Source organism: Rhea americana, unplaced genomic scaffold (assembly GCF_003343005.1).
Source record: "Rhea americana isolate MKP2758 unplaced genomic scaffold, rheAme1 scaffold_433, whole genome shotgun sequence".
Lineage (NCBI taxonomy): Eukaryota > Metazoa > Chordata > Aves > Rheiformes > Rheidae > Rhea > Rhea americana.
Genome location: NW_028186572.1, coordinates 254792 through 271291, shown reverse-complemented (window position 1 = coordinate 271291; position 16500 = coordinate 254792). Strand labels below are relative to the sequence as shown.

The 16500-nt window shown below is 45.3% G+C and overlaps 1 protein-coding gene across 1 annotated transcript in view; it reads right to left on the bottom strand.

Annotated features, from left to right (window-relative positions):
* Positions 1-2515: 2515 nt before the first annotated feature.
* MAPK8IP3 (mitogen-activated protein kinase 8 interacting protein 3) overlaps positions 2516-16500 on the bottom strand; it is a 59910-nt gene continuing 45925 nt past the window's right edge. Inside the window, exons 20-32 of the mRNA XM_085315654.1 lie at positions 15907-16072; positions 15270-15455; positions 14457-14643; positions 13529-13651; positions 13173-13253; positions 12549-12616; positions 10854-11002; positions 9805-9976; positions 9558-9671; positions 8102-8140; positions 6026-6205; positions 5615-5758; positions 2516-5159 (exon numbers count right to left, since the gene is read on the bottom strand). Of these exons, the coding sequence (XP_085171780.1) occupies positions 5038-5159; positions 5615-5758; positions 6026-6205; positions 8102-8140; positions 9558-9671; positions 9805-9976; positions 10854-11002; positions 12549-12616; positions 13173-13253; positions 13529-13651; positions 14457-14643; positions 15270-15455; positions 15907-16072 (1731 nt within the window). The 3' untranslated portion in view covers positions 2516-5037. The remainder of the gene's footprint in view (positions 5160-5614; positions 5759-6025; positions 6206-8101; positions 8141-9557; positions 9672-9804; positions 9977-10853; positions 11003-12548; positions 12617-13172; positions 13254-13528; positions 13652-14456; positions 14644-15269; positions 15456-15906; positions 16073-16500) is intronic.

Below are 16500 nucleotides of genomic sequence, written 5' to 3'. Positions count from 1 at the left end.
TTCCAAGAATATTGTGGAAGAGCCAGCATAGACTGACAGTGGGAAAAGACACTGTATGGACAGAGGATTAGGTGAGGTGACAGTTGTCTTCCGTCCCTAAACTTCAAAGGCAAGATGTAGAATGAAAGCACAAGGATATTCTGGGTTAAATCGTCACTAAACCAGCAATGTTAGTAAGTAAACTGGCGTTGCCATGATTTTAAATTAACACTTGGAGTTAGATGGGGGAATTTGCTTTTTTTTAAAGCTGCTTAATATTAGTGATATGAATGTTTTTATTGGAGTTTCTGAAATGCTTTTCATTCAAAGCTTGCATATGTGTGTGTATACATACATACATATATATGTATAAAAAACTTTAAGCTTCCCGGGGAACTTTATTGTAGGGAGAAATTACTCTTATTCTTCAACCAGGGAGACTAAATCAGTGAGAGATGAAGTGACTTCTTAAATTAAAAGTGGAAGCCAACCATAGAATTAGAGCAGCTTGCTTGTAGTCCTTCCAGACTGTTTCTGTTTTATTTTCCATGAGCAAGGTGGGGTCCTGCTGTATAGTAGTGAAAATACTATGTGATCCTTTAAAAATCTCCTTGGTTATTGCCAGTTATAGCAACAGCAATACTGGAGAGCCTAAACTGGCTGCATTTCCTGGAGGGAGTTTGTTTGTTGGTAGTGTTGTCCACTGGTGTTCGTCATCATCTTCTCAGGTAAAACAGAAGAGGAAGTAAGAGAGATCGACAAAGTCATGTACCATGACTGGCGGATGGTGCCCAAGCACGAGGAGGAGGCCTTCAAGAAATTCACSCCAGTGCCAGAAGAGACCATTCGGTACCTTCCATACCCGCCTCTGCTCCGAGCCATGATCCTCGCTCAATGGCAGAAGGAAGGAAAACCAATCACAGAGGAGCCGATGATTGATCTGGAGAAGGTCACGTCTTCACGGGTTGCGAAGCAGAAAGCTGCAGATACATCAGTATAAAGACTTGTTGTGTGACCTGAGTTTCCTGTAAGCTCTTGCTGTGTGTTAGAAGCACATCAGCTTCTTAGAGAAGGCACATCTGCCCACTGTGGTACGGTGCATCCAGGTTTTCTCGTTTCACTTTCTCCCTAGGACCGTACACGTTTCTGCATCTTCCCTTACAGATGAGGTCATTGAAGGGTTATTTTCATAAATTCAGTCCGTCACCAGAGTGACCTCGGTTCTCTGTATATATTCTCTGTATACTCTCTGTATGTAACTGCTTTGGTGGAAGCAGTTCTGGATGAGGTTTTCCTTGTGTTACTGTACCACATAATGACTTTGTAGGGGATCCCCAAACATCCTGACTCAGAACRTGATGTGCTTGTATTAAATCACAGAAGCCCGAATCGCACAGGGTCACATGGGAGATCTGGAGGCAAAGGCACATTTGGGCTTCCCAGCTGTGTCGCTGAGGGGCTCAGGTGATACAGCTCTGCAACGATGTGCTTTTTGCAGAGTGAAAAAACAAATGTAAAGCAACACTATCCAAAAAAGCCCTTCTGTTTTGCTGTCTTGGGTGTGAGGCTTCCAAGCTGGAGCTTGGGTGGGGGGTGTGGGGGGCTGGTTGTAGCACCCTGGGCACTAGTCCTGCTCTAGTCTGGCCCAGCCTCAGTTATTTCAGTGGCGGAGATGCTGTGTCATGCTGGAGGGAGGTGGGGGTCAGGCCAGGAAGGACCATCTGGGGCTGCATTCTTGCTGGTGTAGCTCAGAGGAGGATCTAGAGGGATCCCTGGGGCTGCTGCTGTAGCCTCTCGTGCACCTCTGGCCTGGCATAAACCAAGCCCCGTAAGAGGGAGCTCAGCTGCCTCTTGGTGCTGGTTTCTGCCAGCAGCTGGTAGATCCATGGGACGTGACCTGCCTCCCTTTCTGCTCCCACGTTGCTGCAGTGACTGGGGAACCTACTGCTTGCAGGCCAGCAGGATGGTGAAGCCCAGATGCCCGAGTTGCTGATGTGCTTAATGCGGGGGCTTCCGGGCCATGGGGAGAGGGGGCAGATGGGGCTGGCCAGGGCAGTCATGGTCATTGCTGCCATCAGGACTCTGACATCTGTAGGCTCTTAACACCGAGCCCTGGGATGTCTTGAGAGACCCTTCCTTGATGGTGGAGGTTCCCCTTTGGGACACACTCTGTAAAGCTGCGCTAAATTCTAYAGAATAGGTGTGAACTTGTCTAAATGCTACCGGGACTACAAGAGAGGAGCAGGCAAGTGGATTGACTCGGCCTCCTGAAGGCAGGACTGCTGAGCAGCATTGATTCGTAYGAGCCCTGCCAAGCACCACGTTGTATTGACAGGGGACACTGGCAACTTGAGCTGACTCACATGTTCACCTTGGTGTCTCATCTGAAGAGGAACCCCCCCACCAAGGAGAGCTGTAGATAGCCAGGAGCTAAAGAGCAAACATGTGACATGACTGCCATGCCAACCCTTTCAAAAGCCTCGCTACAGGCTGAGCAGAGAGCCCAGATGCCGAAACACAACACACTGGCGCTTGCTGATGTTAACACATTTATTACATACAGAACAGATATGGTTCGTTGTTTGATAGCATAGGGGACRAAGCATGGGAACATATTCATACAGCAGGCTCTTTACAGAATGCCATCTTCTGACCAAACAGCGGAGTTTACAGGCCTTAAGACACTTTTTAAAATCCTTTTATAACATACAAGATACTTTACATACATCACAGTGGAGATATGACAGGGAAGTGTGTTGAAGCCAGTCAGCTCTTCACCTTGCTGCCCAGTAGCCACCAAATGTTGACAGGAGTGTGACAGCAGAGGCTGGTTTTACTTAGCTGTAGCTGCCCCCTTTTAAACATGTGCTTCTCTTGGAGGAAAATACGCATCAAACTGGAAAGGAACCTGTTGGCAGAAGCCTCAGACCTGTTTCCTTATGTCACCAGGGACTGGTGGTAACAAGTGACAGACAGTGTCACTGTGACTGCTAAAACCAGATAGAAAACAAACAGAGGTAACAGTATTGCATGTCTGTATTTTGATATGGAAAGTTCTACAGAGTTAAGGAATGGGGCCTACTAGGACTTTATTTCCCCTTAAATTACTCCAAATTATGAAGTTTATTTGGCATGAACTGACCGACTGTTGGATGTTTGTGGAATGTGCTGTCTAAATGTCTATCTTCTTGTTAACCTTTTTGCACTCTGTGTTGCAACTCAAAGAGCTTGTGCTAGCAGAAAGCATTTCAGGAAAGTGGTGGCAGCAGAGCAAGCCTGGCCCAGTCAGCAGTGCCCGGTGAAGTGTCCCCACAGGTCCCCGCTGCATGCAAGCGGGCTGCTCAAAGAACCCCTCGGCTAAATGGCAGCCGCATGGTGGCTGAGGCCTCTGCTCTCTGGATATGTACCCTTGCCTTCTCAGAGGTGACGCGTGTGTGCCAACCTCTCTGAACAAGACCTCCAGTATCCYTAAATCCACTGCTAACAACTCTAGTCCTGCATATCCAGAAGGGAGCGCTCCAAGGAAGCAGGATTTGCCCTTCTGGAGATGGGACTGTTCCCACTGTCAGAAAGGAAGTGAAGCGTGTGTTGGACAAATAGCTACCTCTACYTGGAGCTAGCATCGTAGCCTAAAACTGTTCTTGCTGGCCCCGCTTCTTGCTCCTTCTCCTGCAAGCAGGACATGCTCCTGCAATCCCACAGCTCTGCTTACACAAGTACTGCAGTCAGCATTTCTCTTGAGGGTCGTCATTCTTTTCAGGAGTCGAGACATTTCCAGCTTTTTGACCCATTCAGTTGCAAAACCAGTCAGCACTCGTCAGGTCAGGTAAAGAGGTCAGCGGATCTGGCCTCAGGCCTTTTTGTTTGACCTCAGGCAAGACACAGCCTTTCTATACCTTAACTGCACCTACACAGTCCTTCCTAACCTCACAGCTATGATGTGAAGGAAAACAGACATCTCCACGCTGAACACCAGCAGTTCCCAGAAGGGGACACATCCTTACGAGTCAAGGCAACTTCACTGCATTAACACAAACCCACAGCTCACCAGTGTATTCTGCCCTCACCTGTATTTTAAAAGCCAACAAATACTATACAGAGCTAGYGTTCTCACTGAACTTCTCAGGCTCATAAAAAGAATGAATTCAAGAGTCTTTCCCTACCTGGCATTTTTGTAAGGGGGAGTTAAAAGTATTGCTGACTTTTCTGTTCTCTAACTAACAAGGTTCCAGTATCTTTTTGCTACTGCAGATTCCAAAGCCCCTGAGGCCTCTGCCATAAAACACCCATCTTCCATCTGACCCTACCGAACAGCTCTCCCTGGGGACACAGTCACCCAGAACACTACTGCTAAGACAACAGCAGCAGAAGAGGGAGACCTCYCATTTGCATGTACAGAGAATATGTTCCCCCCAGTAACTGTTCATGACACTGTTACCCTTCTCCAGCCAAACAGCAGAAGTAATTCCGAAACCTTGACACTCCTTTTTGTTGAAGGTTCCTGCCTTGGGCTTAGTCCTGGCTGCTCTCAGTCTGTGGAATATTATTCTGTGCTTAGGTGTACCCTACGTAGAGTGGGTAAGGTGGAAATTCCACGGGTGAAGTAAAAAGGATTTCTTTTGAGGTGCTGGAGAGTTTGATTCACCGTCGTTGCTCTGGTGGGGGGTRCTGGGGTGACGTACTGCTTCTCATGCAGGTGGGAGTGAGGCAACCTGCTGGAGAACCTGCGCCACCTATCCAGCTCCCAGCTCCTGGGCCCTGGGCAAAGGGTTTGCACCGTTCTGGCTCCAAACTTCACTTCATCAACGAGCTGCCATTTCTCTCCTTGTAGACGCCAGCTCCAGAGCAGAACAATAATCCAACCACGCAGAAAGCGCACAGGCCCAAGATGAAAGCTGCAAGTTCAGAGGTTAGAAGGGGGTCATAGTCCAAGGCAGGAGCCATTGCAGTTGTCTGGGGTYGGTTTCCAGCAGTAGGTATAATGCAGGAGTTCTGTATGTACATCTTGGCATTCAGGTGGGAGGAGGGAGACTTACATTGGTAGGAAAGGAAAAATTCTCACTCAGGGATATATGATACTTGCCACACGATAATGTGGCTYCTTTCAGCCTTGGAAAGTACTGGCTTCACCTGGGTGGCATCTCCTGCATTCTCGTCCGTCTCATCATCTTCTCCATCCCCTGAAGAGAGAAAACAGAGAGTAAAGAAGGTGAGAAGGAAATGCCTGGAGGCATGGAGCTTTATGCCTGGGGGAGCTTTATAACCAAAGGTTGCTTTTCTGAAGCAAGCCAGTATAAATAGAACAAACTCAGCAGGAGTAAGCAAACCCACCACTCTTCAGTTTGGGGAAGCCAATGTTTACGACACAGAATGTCCTAGAGTGGTACAAGCGACCACAGCAGGACAGCAGTATTTGGAGCTGCTGGTACAGCGTTTTATTCTTTTCAGAGCCACTACTGCAGCCTGTGTTTGACAGCCTTATGTTGTACAAGGAAATGCCTGCTATCTGCCCTGGCAACAGGATGCAGGAGAAGCRAGCAGCCYCGCTTTTCAGGCTCCTCTCCCYACAGCGATGCTCCCTCTCRCCAGTGCTGTGGCCCTCCTGTCCCRGACGCCTYCCACCACAGGCACTCACCAATCCGGAAATCGATGTACCCTTCTCCTCCACTCAGCACCAGGACGTTCTTCAGCTTCTGCCCCTCAGTCTCGGTGGCCGCTGTGCTGGGGTTCTCCGAGGGGCTATCCAACACACTCCCGTTGAGGGTTGCTAGAACGTTGCCTGCAACAGGAGGGAGGTGCTGTCAATGCCTTCGCTCAATCCCCATGCACTTAACACAATTACGCAGACACCACTAGACAGGTCAAGCCCTTCTGCTGGGTGAAGTCTGGAAGGCATTAGTCTCAACTACCAGTGTCTGAGCCACAGTGACATGCAGGAGATCAAAATGATGCTGACGGCCTTCTGYTGCCGAGCAGCTCCAGTTCCTGCCACTGAGCAGACCGCGGTACAAGACTCTGCACGAGGAAGGGATGTGCTCATCCTTACCAGGCACAGAAACGAAGAACTTGACAGCATCACGGTGGCCATGGAAACAGAGCTGTGCCTGAGCCATGGAGCAATAGGGAATGAAACTGCTGGCAGATTTGTCRCTGTTGTCATCGCCATACACGTGGATGACTCCACCAGAGCGGCTGCCCTCTCCAGAGGTGGGCGAGGTTTTGTTGGCTGAGAACAGGGAAGAGGAACATTGTAAGTGACAGCTTTAGTCCCATTCACAGAAGGGATTTGGTCAAAGAGAACATTCATGAGACATGAAGGAAAACCTTTAAAGCTGCAGGTCTCTAAAGGTCTTGTGTAAGGGATGTGATACAGGAGACAACATTAGAGTATATAATCCCTCTATAGAATCCCTCTCCCTTTTGGGTTGGGTAACACTCATTCATGATAACAAACTACATTTCTCATCAAATTTAGTATTTGGCTACCAATAAGGTACACATCCCTGGAGGTGGTGGGCGAGAATGACCCTAGAGCACACCAGACRCAAGGTCTCTTTAAGTTGTCCCAGTAAAGGTCTCTTCTGGCAGCAATTCTGTCCAACCTTCAGAAATTACTTACTGTCCTAGGGATCAACTTTGGTCTTTTCTATTCAGTGGGGATAACCAAAGGCCCCTGTGACACATTAAGAGCTTTTGTCCTTCATGCGCTTGGAGAATTACTGCTATATTCTGGATCAGTGAAGCTGCTCAGTTTCCAACTCCTTTGCTAAGGCCAAGCTATTGGCGTGCAGGTTTCTAGAAGTCATCTCTGTGGCTGGGGAAGACCTCTCACCCCAGTGAATTTCACAGCTGTGGATGGAGCAGTGGTCCTTCCTTAGTCTTCGATTTAGKCCTGACACCAGAAAATGAGCTACTGAAGCAATGAACATCTCCTGAAAGATGTTCACCATCCACAACTTTCAAGGATTTCAGACTGAGTTCAGGGGTTTGCACCTTTCAGGTCCAGGCACTGACAGCACGAATGCTTCCACTCACCAGGGAACAGAGACAAGTGTTCAGGGCTCAGAATAGGAGATGCTTTCCTTTCACATGCACCCACATCAGTAAAAGAGAAATACTATTAAAATTGCAAGGCCTTCACTTTGTGTTATTTCTGTAGAGAACTAAATTGCTTGCTTGGCAGTAATTCTGACATGGGCTGTTTGTCAGTTATTGAGTGCCTTAGAAACAAGGATGACTTACTTAGCCGGCTCAAGACAGGATGCTGAGACAACGCACAAATATTTGGATGGAAGTCCATGCGTGTAAAGGGAAGATCCCCCAAACAAAAGCTTTCTGCACCTTTGTGCTTTTGTTTGCTGTGAGCAACTACACTTGGATGTTCTCACCTGACTGTGAGATAAGGCTGGTACTAGCAGTTCAGTCTTCTGGCTCAGYATTTTGCTTCTAATAGTAACCAGCATCAGATGCTTTAAAAGGAGGAGACATGCTGATAAATGCTCTTAGACAGCTACAGAATTGCCTTCCAATGAGAAAAAATACCTGACCCTGGAGAGGCAGGGGTAAGCCTAAGCATAAATTTGAACAGTGAACTCAGACCGTGCCTTAACTGGCGCAAAAAGCAAGCAATTTTCTCTATTTTTCAAAGAAGCCCCCCTTGTTAAAAGTCTTGYTTGATTATTCGTAGCTAGGAAGTGCCTCAGCAGCTACTGTCACAGGCCTGGAAACTAACGGGAGAAGTATTCTTGGAAGACCCAGTGGACTGTCTACCTCTACTTCCTGGAAATAGCTGACCGAAGAAAACTTTACAACAAAGAAAAAGCTAGTCCCCATCCAAAACCTGGACTACCAGAATAAGGGAACTACTGAGGAAGAATAAAGTACTCTAGTTACACAAAATAGATGTGATGGCTGATGAGATGGATGTAAATGTTTTTAGCCATGGGAAATGAGGATATTTGCATTATTTCGTCTGATCTCTTTTCTGCGACTTAAAATGAGAGAGTGACAAGGGAAATGGCTGGAGAGAACTGAATGGCAGGATGGAAGGGTGGGAAAGTGACTGTAAAAGTCAGTGGGTGTAAAAGGAGTGAGAGCTGTAGGAAGGAGGCAATGGACTTACCCCGGAGCCCAAGGAGTTGGCCTCGGTGAAGGACTACAGCTAGGCACAGGCAAGGAGTGGGAACACAGAGGGGTACGGGAAGAGATAGGCAGGATGGGAGAGAAGAAAAAGGTGATTACTGGGAGAAAATTCAGGGAGCAACAGAAATGTATAAACCTAGCAAAACCGTAACAGGAGCTACAGGCTCAGGATCAGTTTATACCGACACTACTCTTGCTCATCTTRCAAGGACAGATGCAGTATCTGAGACAGGAGAGGGTCCATGGTCCCCAAGATCCATTGTTAAAATTCCTAGTGAAAGTTTCACTGCATCCCAACCACATTTTTACAGAAGCCCCAAAGAATAATGCAACTGGTTTACAGCAGGGAACAAGCATAACTCAGAATTATGACAGCAGCCCTAAGAAAGATTGGGCTTTAAAACAGAGATTCAGAAGTGAGACACAGATTACAATGCTCAGAGAGGACTGACTTCCTGGTGTCAGCCYTGGTGATCTCCAGCTCCACTAGCTTGAGAGGAGACAGTTTCTGCRCCCACTTCCAGGAAGATTTTAACAGGTTTGCTCCCCTTACACAGAACTCATTTGCTTCTCAGCTTTCCTGCCAGTAGTGCTGGAAAAATGGAAATCTGGCTGCTTTCTAGTGAAAGCGACTGCAGTCAGATAGCCTGAAATCATACTTTCTTCATTAAACTCTGRAACAAACCTTCTGCAAAGGAAAACTCGATTTGGACTGGCAGGTACAGAACAAGACTGCTGAGAGCTTCAATTAACCTTCCTGCTGTAGAGACTAGCCTGTTAACTACCACTRCTAGGTCTCCCCACCAAGTCAGATTTAGCTCAATACTGATTTTTACTTGACTGATAAAAACTGAGCCCTAATTTGACTAAATGGAGCTTTCCTAAGTTCAGTGTCCAGAAAATATGGTCACAGAGATGTTTAGATGTCTACACCAACGCAAAATTCCCCCAGAGGTCTTTCTGGTGATTTCTCATCGCATAGCCTTCTTTTGGAGACTTGCCACTATTCCCAAAGCTTTAGTTCTCCTGTTTTCCAGCAGCTATAGAGTCAGTTCACATCTGTTTGCCCTGTTAAGGTCACACTCAGGAGAAGACTTTATGAATGGTWGAGATGCCATTGGTCCTTTGAGGAGGGAACAGCTCCAACTGAACTGAAAYGGAGAGTAACAATTATCTATTTGGTTTTAAGTAGGTTGAATCTATTCGACTCAATATTTAATCCCATAATTAAGAAAGTGTTAAACCAAGTTTGGGGCTGCTCATAGTCAAGGCTCTTSTCTCCAAATGCTTCTATGATCAAAATATCACCGGTTCAGAAAAAAAGCGCCCAGGAAGCATTAGCCTGCCAGAGCAATCTGCCATACTGCATAAATAGCAAGCAAAAGCACTGTTATTTGAGGGAGATCACAGAAGAATCTCTGATAAATGTCACTTACTCTCTGTCAATGGGATGGAGATGACGACACCGTTCCCTGTCCCTACCCAGAGGCGGTTGCCAGCAATGAGCAGAGCCGTAATCCGTACAAATGAGAAGCCCAGCTTTCCAGTGCCTAGGAAGCACACATGAGAATTGGAGAGTCAGTTAAAAGTATACGACTCAGGGTAATACCTGCTAATGAATATTGATACCTCTGTGGTCAAAGTAAGCAACAGACCGTTTACAGACAGTCTCTACCGCCTCACCTAGCATCTTGCTGACATAAGGCTCAATGTCGACATCCTGCAGATGTTGATGGCTGTGGGCGTGGTAAAGCCTCAGAGTGGAGTCCAGGCGGATAGAAACCCATACTCCATCTCCAATCCACGCCAGCTGCCGCACCTGGCTCTCCCGCCGAGGGTGAGCATCAAAGGATTTCTGAAATGCCAAATCAGTGAAGCAATGTGAGGTCATGAAGGGTCTACAATTACCTAGATACATATACACTCCATTTTGCTCAGCTGAGGTCACTACTTGGATTTCAAAATTCTTGGAGCAAATGTATTAATTCCTGGCTGACCTCAGAAGCTCACAATAGTACAAAGAAAATCCCTTGTTTGAAGTGATGCATTGCACAGCTGCTCTGTAGACAGAACTATTACAGTCTTTGCAGACTACTTCAGAAAGAAAAAAAATCAGGAATCAAGAGCTTACAAGGTGATTGTAGAAAATGAAAATACACAGCTCTGGTGTGAAGTCTGGAAATCAGCAAACTGCCTTGGCATTCTGATTGGAACTTCAGATTCAGCATTTCTTCTCCCTTTGATTAGAGTTACTCAAAGCACTGTTACCCAGCTTTGTATCAACACCATGGTACTGAATAAATACTTCAGCAAAAAGTCTCCAAATTTCCTTTTTTCCCTTGTGCAAGTGGGATCACTGGGGCTTGCTAGAGTACTCTTCCTTTTGTGCCACAACCTGCAGATGAGGCAGTCTCAGACCTTATATGAAGGAAGGGCAGTTGCAGAGCACAGACRAACATTTGTACAGCACACGGACTTAGAGCCTCACTAATAACGGTACAGGAAGTGCTCAATTCAGACTGATCTAAGAATTTAAGCTCTGCGAAGGGAGGAAGGAATAAATGCCCCTCTGGCAGACTGGGTCATGAAATGACCCAGGCTAACAGTTCTGCTCCTACAATCAGCAATAACAACACAGAGGTTCTGCATTTTCATACCCTGCTGCACAAAACAGCTAGAAGTAAATACAACATCATGTATGTGCATGCATACACCCACAGTTGTTCTCTTACCTCAATCTGCATTGTCTTAGGTTGAATGACATGGATTTTGTTCTTGTAGCCACACCAGACTCTGTCATACACAACAGCCATGCAGCGGATGGAATGGTGAGTGTGACCGAGGTCCATTAGGTGGTAATTGCTGAGGTCCCACTGACCATCTAAGGCAAAAAACAAGTTGGGGAAAGCTGCATTGGATCCTTCATGAGATGTCAGCATACAACAGAATCACCTATCCTCCCATTTATACCAAGTTATACAAGTTTAGCTAATACTTAAGTGCATTTTTTCATGTCTGTGAACTTCCTATGAAWCTATAACACCACCTGGGGCAAAGCCTTATACTTACCAAACACATGACAATAAAGCTTAGTTTGGTGAGCTGAAAGCTCTCCAAATCAGGYTAATTTAAACATCCTTTTATTGTAATGAAATAAACAGGTTTCCCTAACAAGTATGACAAAACCAACAAGGGAAAAAAAATGACAGCCTAAGATGACTATGTGAAAACTTATAAGGAAATGAACTTCACAGTCCTTCCTGTGAGGTTTCCTCATATTACAGGCAAACAACATCATCTCCCCAAAGTGATGGGATCAGGATGAGGAATCAGACCTCCCTCCTCTTCCTCTTGTTTTCTAACTATAAGACAGATGCTGTGTCTCTGCAGAGAGGTGGCTTTTTATGTCACGAACATAATCATATTTCTGATGAGAACCTTCTATCCATGTGAAGGATCAGGCTTGAATTCAATGACGAAAGCTGAATCAAAAAAGAGAGTACACAACCCCAGAAATCCCTGTATTCCAGTCTGCTSAGTAAATTGCTATTCTGACTCTACTGCTATACTTAGAGACGTGAATGAATGACTGAGAAATAACTTCTTAACATGCAAATATTTGTCACAGTACCACAAGCTCTATGGTATGAATACAGCTTGTAACTGCCGAGATTATAAGGAAATAAAATCTGCACTAGTGAAGATGGTAAGAAATATAGAATTCAAAACTATACTGAAAATACAAGATTAAGGCATGACAGATTACTCAAACATCTCTTTTTCACAGCAAGAAATCTTTGCCAAGTGCAATATGAGGATTCTGTCTGGGATTGCTTGGATGTGAGGGACTTGTCTGRGATTTCCAGACTTCCTGAAATCTTAGTTATGGCTGCTGCATACGYGTAGATTGACTCCACCACTAACACAGACTCCAACTTCTCTGGGCAGCCAAAGCCCTATTTCATTTCAACTGTACAGATGATCTGCTCAGATACCATAGATCTGAGCTRTTTGCAGCTCCCTGGGCATGCACTGTACCGTTGATCTGCGAATGCACAGTACCATTGACATAGCCCAAATGCATCAAACTTATCAGATACGCACCAAAAAGCTGTACAGCATATTTGTTTCATGGCAAATAATTCCTAAAAATGTCGTATTCACTCTGCATATACTATGAAGTACATACACACACATTTTTCTCCAAGAAATCTCATGAAATGGTGTAAAAAATATGCCTATAGTGTTTTAGGGTAAGGTTTACATGTGTATATGCTACTCATTATAAAATGTATAAAATGCTACTCATTTTAAGCACGTATTTGTATTCAGGCAAGCTGGCATATTCCTCTTCAACTCAGTATAGCGTTTAAACCCTTGTCACACTTTCTACCAGCTTGTTTTTCTCTTATCAAGTTGATTCTTACCCTCTCCTCGGTGGAATATGGCTAGTGTTCCATCTGCCAGAGCAACAAGGACCCTTCCTTTCACATGCCTGAAATCACAGAAAAGTAAATACTAAAAAGATCTGTGGAAGTAAGGGACTTAACAAATCCTTTCTGACATCCATGCAAATCACCTTTACGTTCTCACTACAATTCCTGTTCAGTTTAGCCCCGAAGGAACATCCTGTAAGGGTCKAAGGGTTATACCTTCTTTATCTTCTGTGCAATAAGAACACAATCCATCAATTTCYTGTTAAATTTAACTTCTCCTTCACACTATGAACTCCATCAATTTCAACAAATCCCACCTAATTCACACCCTTGTGAAATTTTGCCTTTCTCCTTCCCACTTACTTTCTCCTGGAACTGCTAATATCATTTACTCTCTTATTCACTGAAGTGGGTCAGGTCTGCAATTGAGAGAGAAAGTCATTCGGTATGAGGCTTYCTAATCAATCAAAACCTTGGGAAACCTTTCCTCACAAACCAGTGCCTTAGAAGGGCAAGAAAAAAAGATAACTGACACAGAAGTGCCACCCTCACCAAAGAAGTGATCGCACACGCACTGAACTTCATCCTTCAGTGTCCCTCAGTGTGCACACTTACACTAGACTAAGTACAGAATCCTTCAGCTTTATTGAGTGCAGACACTTCTTCCAGTTGGATACAGCAGAGTGCACGTAAAGCCTGCAAGAAAAGACAAATCAAGGAGCATTAGCAGCCAGGCTCCACACTTTGTGCCTGAAAAAAGCTTGAATTTCGTTTTCTTTTTCTGGTGAGAAAGGAATGCACAAAGTGAGATTAAATCATGGTGTCCAAGATGAGCGGAGGGCTCAGAACAACGAAGAGTGATGCTTACCTACTCCAGAAATATAAAGTGAACTAGAGGTGTGAGGACTTGGAAAGTGGATCTCGGAGGACATTCGAGGTGACAGAATTCTGCCAGCTCCAGGGGAACCTACCAGCCATTCTGTGCTCCCAGCCACATCGTGGGGGCAGCACTGGTGCAAGTCCCAGCGGCATCCCCATTCAATTCCTGATCTGTCAATGCTGTGCTTGACTCTGTCTTCTGCTGCCCATTCTCACTGAAGAGAGAAAAGAACATTTTTAGATGCTTTTATTAATAGCAGTGCAAAGAACTCCCATTTATGCTCAGTCTGGCACTGCACAAGTAGATACAGACACTGTATACACAGATAGCTTCCTTCTCTGCAGTGTTTTTTTTAACGCTTGACTCCTGAATTTGCAATTTGCAAAATTTTATTTTTCTTCCAAAAAACAATTAGAAAATACTTTCTAGTTATATAAACAAATTTAATGTTTGGCAATACCATTATATAAACAGTATTTTCTCTGTTCATTTCCAATCTTAAAGAACACTGGGCTTACATACAGCATTTGTTTTTCTAAAAGCAATTTCTATCCAAGATTTCCATCTTGCTTGCTTGGTGCTCCCAGCTCCCCAGCCCATCACTTCAGTCTCATTGGTTTAAGAATTTTTTGGGCAGAGAATGTGCTTTCTTCATTATCTTTACAATACATTAGAGGTACTACTAGAATAAAGCTACACATGAATCTGTAAGTTCCTCTGGTAAGAATGCTAAACGCAGTGTACTTTGCAAGATCTGTCTCAGCAGTAGGTCTAAATTCACATTGCAAAATCAAGTATTTGCTCTTAAAAGCTGCAATACAGTCTGCTGCAGGCTAAACCATGTTTATTTTCATTTTATTTCTTCCTCTTCCTATCATCCTATCTGTAAGACTCTGTGGGCACAAACATGAAAAGAGTTGGATACTTTGTGAAAATCAGAAAATCAGGCTGGTTCTCTTAACCGACAGCTTATGGAAACAGAGCAGATAAATAACTAAACTGGCACACAGGCAGCCTACCTGTTCTGCCTAAGAGGTGCCTGAGGAGGGACTGGATCTGTAAACACATGCTCTGTGAGTGGCCCAGGCAGGACCTCAGCAGATTCTGTCTCACTTGTACCATTATCTGGTACCTCGGTAGCTTCTGTCGCCTCCTCAGTAGACTGGGACTGGTTGATCTTCCCATTGCAGACAGCAGCTACTTCACCTAAAAAAGAAGGAACATTGCAATATGTACAACAGGCTGGGGATCGAGATGGAAGTTAGCTATACAGAAACCTGGCTTTTTATTTTTATCTTATCCTTCCCTGCCCATAACAATCGAGCCCTGAGCCTGCATCACAGACAGTTTATCCAGTCTTTTCTGCTCTGAGGAAAACACAGGCTACTTTAAAGTTAGGCACAATCTATGACTAGCAAAGCATCAGAAGTCTACTGCAGCAGGAAATTAGCAAGAGCATTATTAATTTTTTCATACGGGCTTAACCGACCTAACAACAAGACATGGTTCAGAAAAGATGGCAATGAGAACAGAAGCAAATGTAGCAGGGCAAGCATTCATCAACTGTCCAAAATACTCCACTTCACCCGTCCAAAATACTCCGCTCCACTAGCTCCACAACCTAGCTGCAGGATCCAGATCACTCACAGAGGAAAGAGTGGCTCTAAAGGGAAAAGTACCAAGGGGCTTTGGTGCTCTTGTACTGAGTTAAGAAACTTCTTGAGGTCTATGAGGTTGTTAAGGCAGGGTCAGGAGGATGCGGCTGTAAGACTATAAGCTCGTATGGGAAGAGCTATAACTGCATTGCGTAAGTTTTATGTCCAGAGACTCACTCTGTCCTTTGTCCAGCACAGGTGTGTCACCACGCGAGGAGCAGTTGCTTCGTGGCACGTTGCAACGGGTCGCACAGCCCACCAGAGTGATTCCTGCCAAGACACCATCTGTTCCAGACGACTCTTCAGGATTAACATCTCCCTCCAGAAAGATCTCGCCTGGAGGATAATCACTCTCACTGGCCGCTGAAGGGCAAAGAACAGATTATCCCATAAATCTAGCAGTCTCTGCTAATTTAAATGTAGCAGTACTCCTGAGGTAGCCATACAGATGGAAGATGCTGATCCTTGGAGCTCACGAGCCCCAGGGAGGCACCACAGCATCAACCAGCACCATGGCGAGTCCCTTCAGCCTAGCCATCAACATCCAGGCCAGCTACAGAACCCTCCCAAACCTGGGCAAGGATTGCTCCCAAGAGTCGTCCTGCACGTGCCAAAGGAACCACTTACTAAATGCTCARCAAGATCTTCACAGAATAGTCCTACAAGAAGGCAAGATCTGAGTTATGGTCTTGAGGGACATTACTGAACTGAGCAGCTTCCATGGGTTAGTTCTGAAGTGAGGATGCTATTTGTGCCTCCTCAATGGAGTGGGTGACCCTGCGCAGACCAGAGCCAGTGCCTGGGCCTCACTTACCAGGGATACTGGAGATGCAGAGCACATGAGCATTGCAGACAGTGAACTGGTCCACCACTGTACCAGGCTGATTGGCATCAATGATTACAACTTTACTTGTTGACAGGGTACTAGTGAGGATCCAGACACGACTGGATGTGGCATCCATTTCATGGAGTTCCTTTGCCTTCAGGAGAGCAAACATACACAAGAATCAGTGCTCCTCTCAGATCAGACTAAGCCAATTAACGCTTGGCATCATTTGTGTACGCAGAGGCTGCAGTGCCAGCTCCAGAGAGCCAAAGTCTCCTCCCAGCTGAGGAAAATAAACAATACAAGCAATACAAATTTCCTTCACATTGCTGCATTTGCATCTGGAGCCCCAGTCAGGGGAGTGTGGTCATTAGTTTCTCTTCTGAACTGTCTCATTAAAGTCACTGAGCACGTATTTCACATTGAATACCACGGATCTGGGATACACAAACTACCAGCCTAAGCAAGCTAATTACAGAAACACTATAGGGCAGCATTATGATACAGCTGTGAAAAAAAAATCACAAACCTGAAAAGATAGAAAGTACATCATCATCTTTAAATTACAGTTTGATTCTTAAA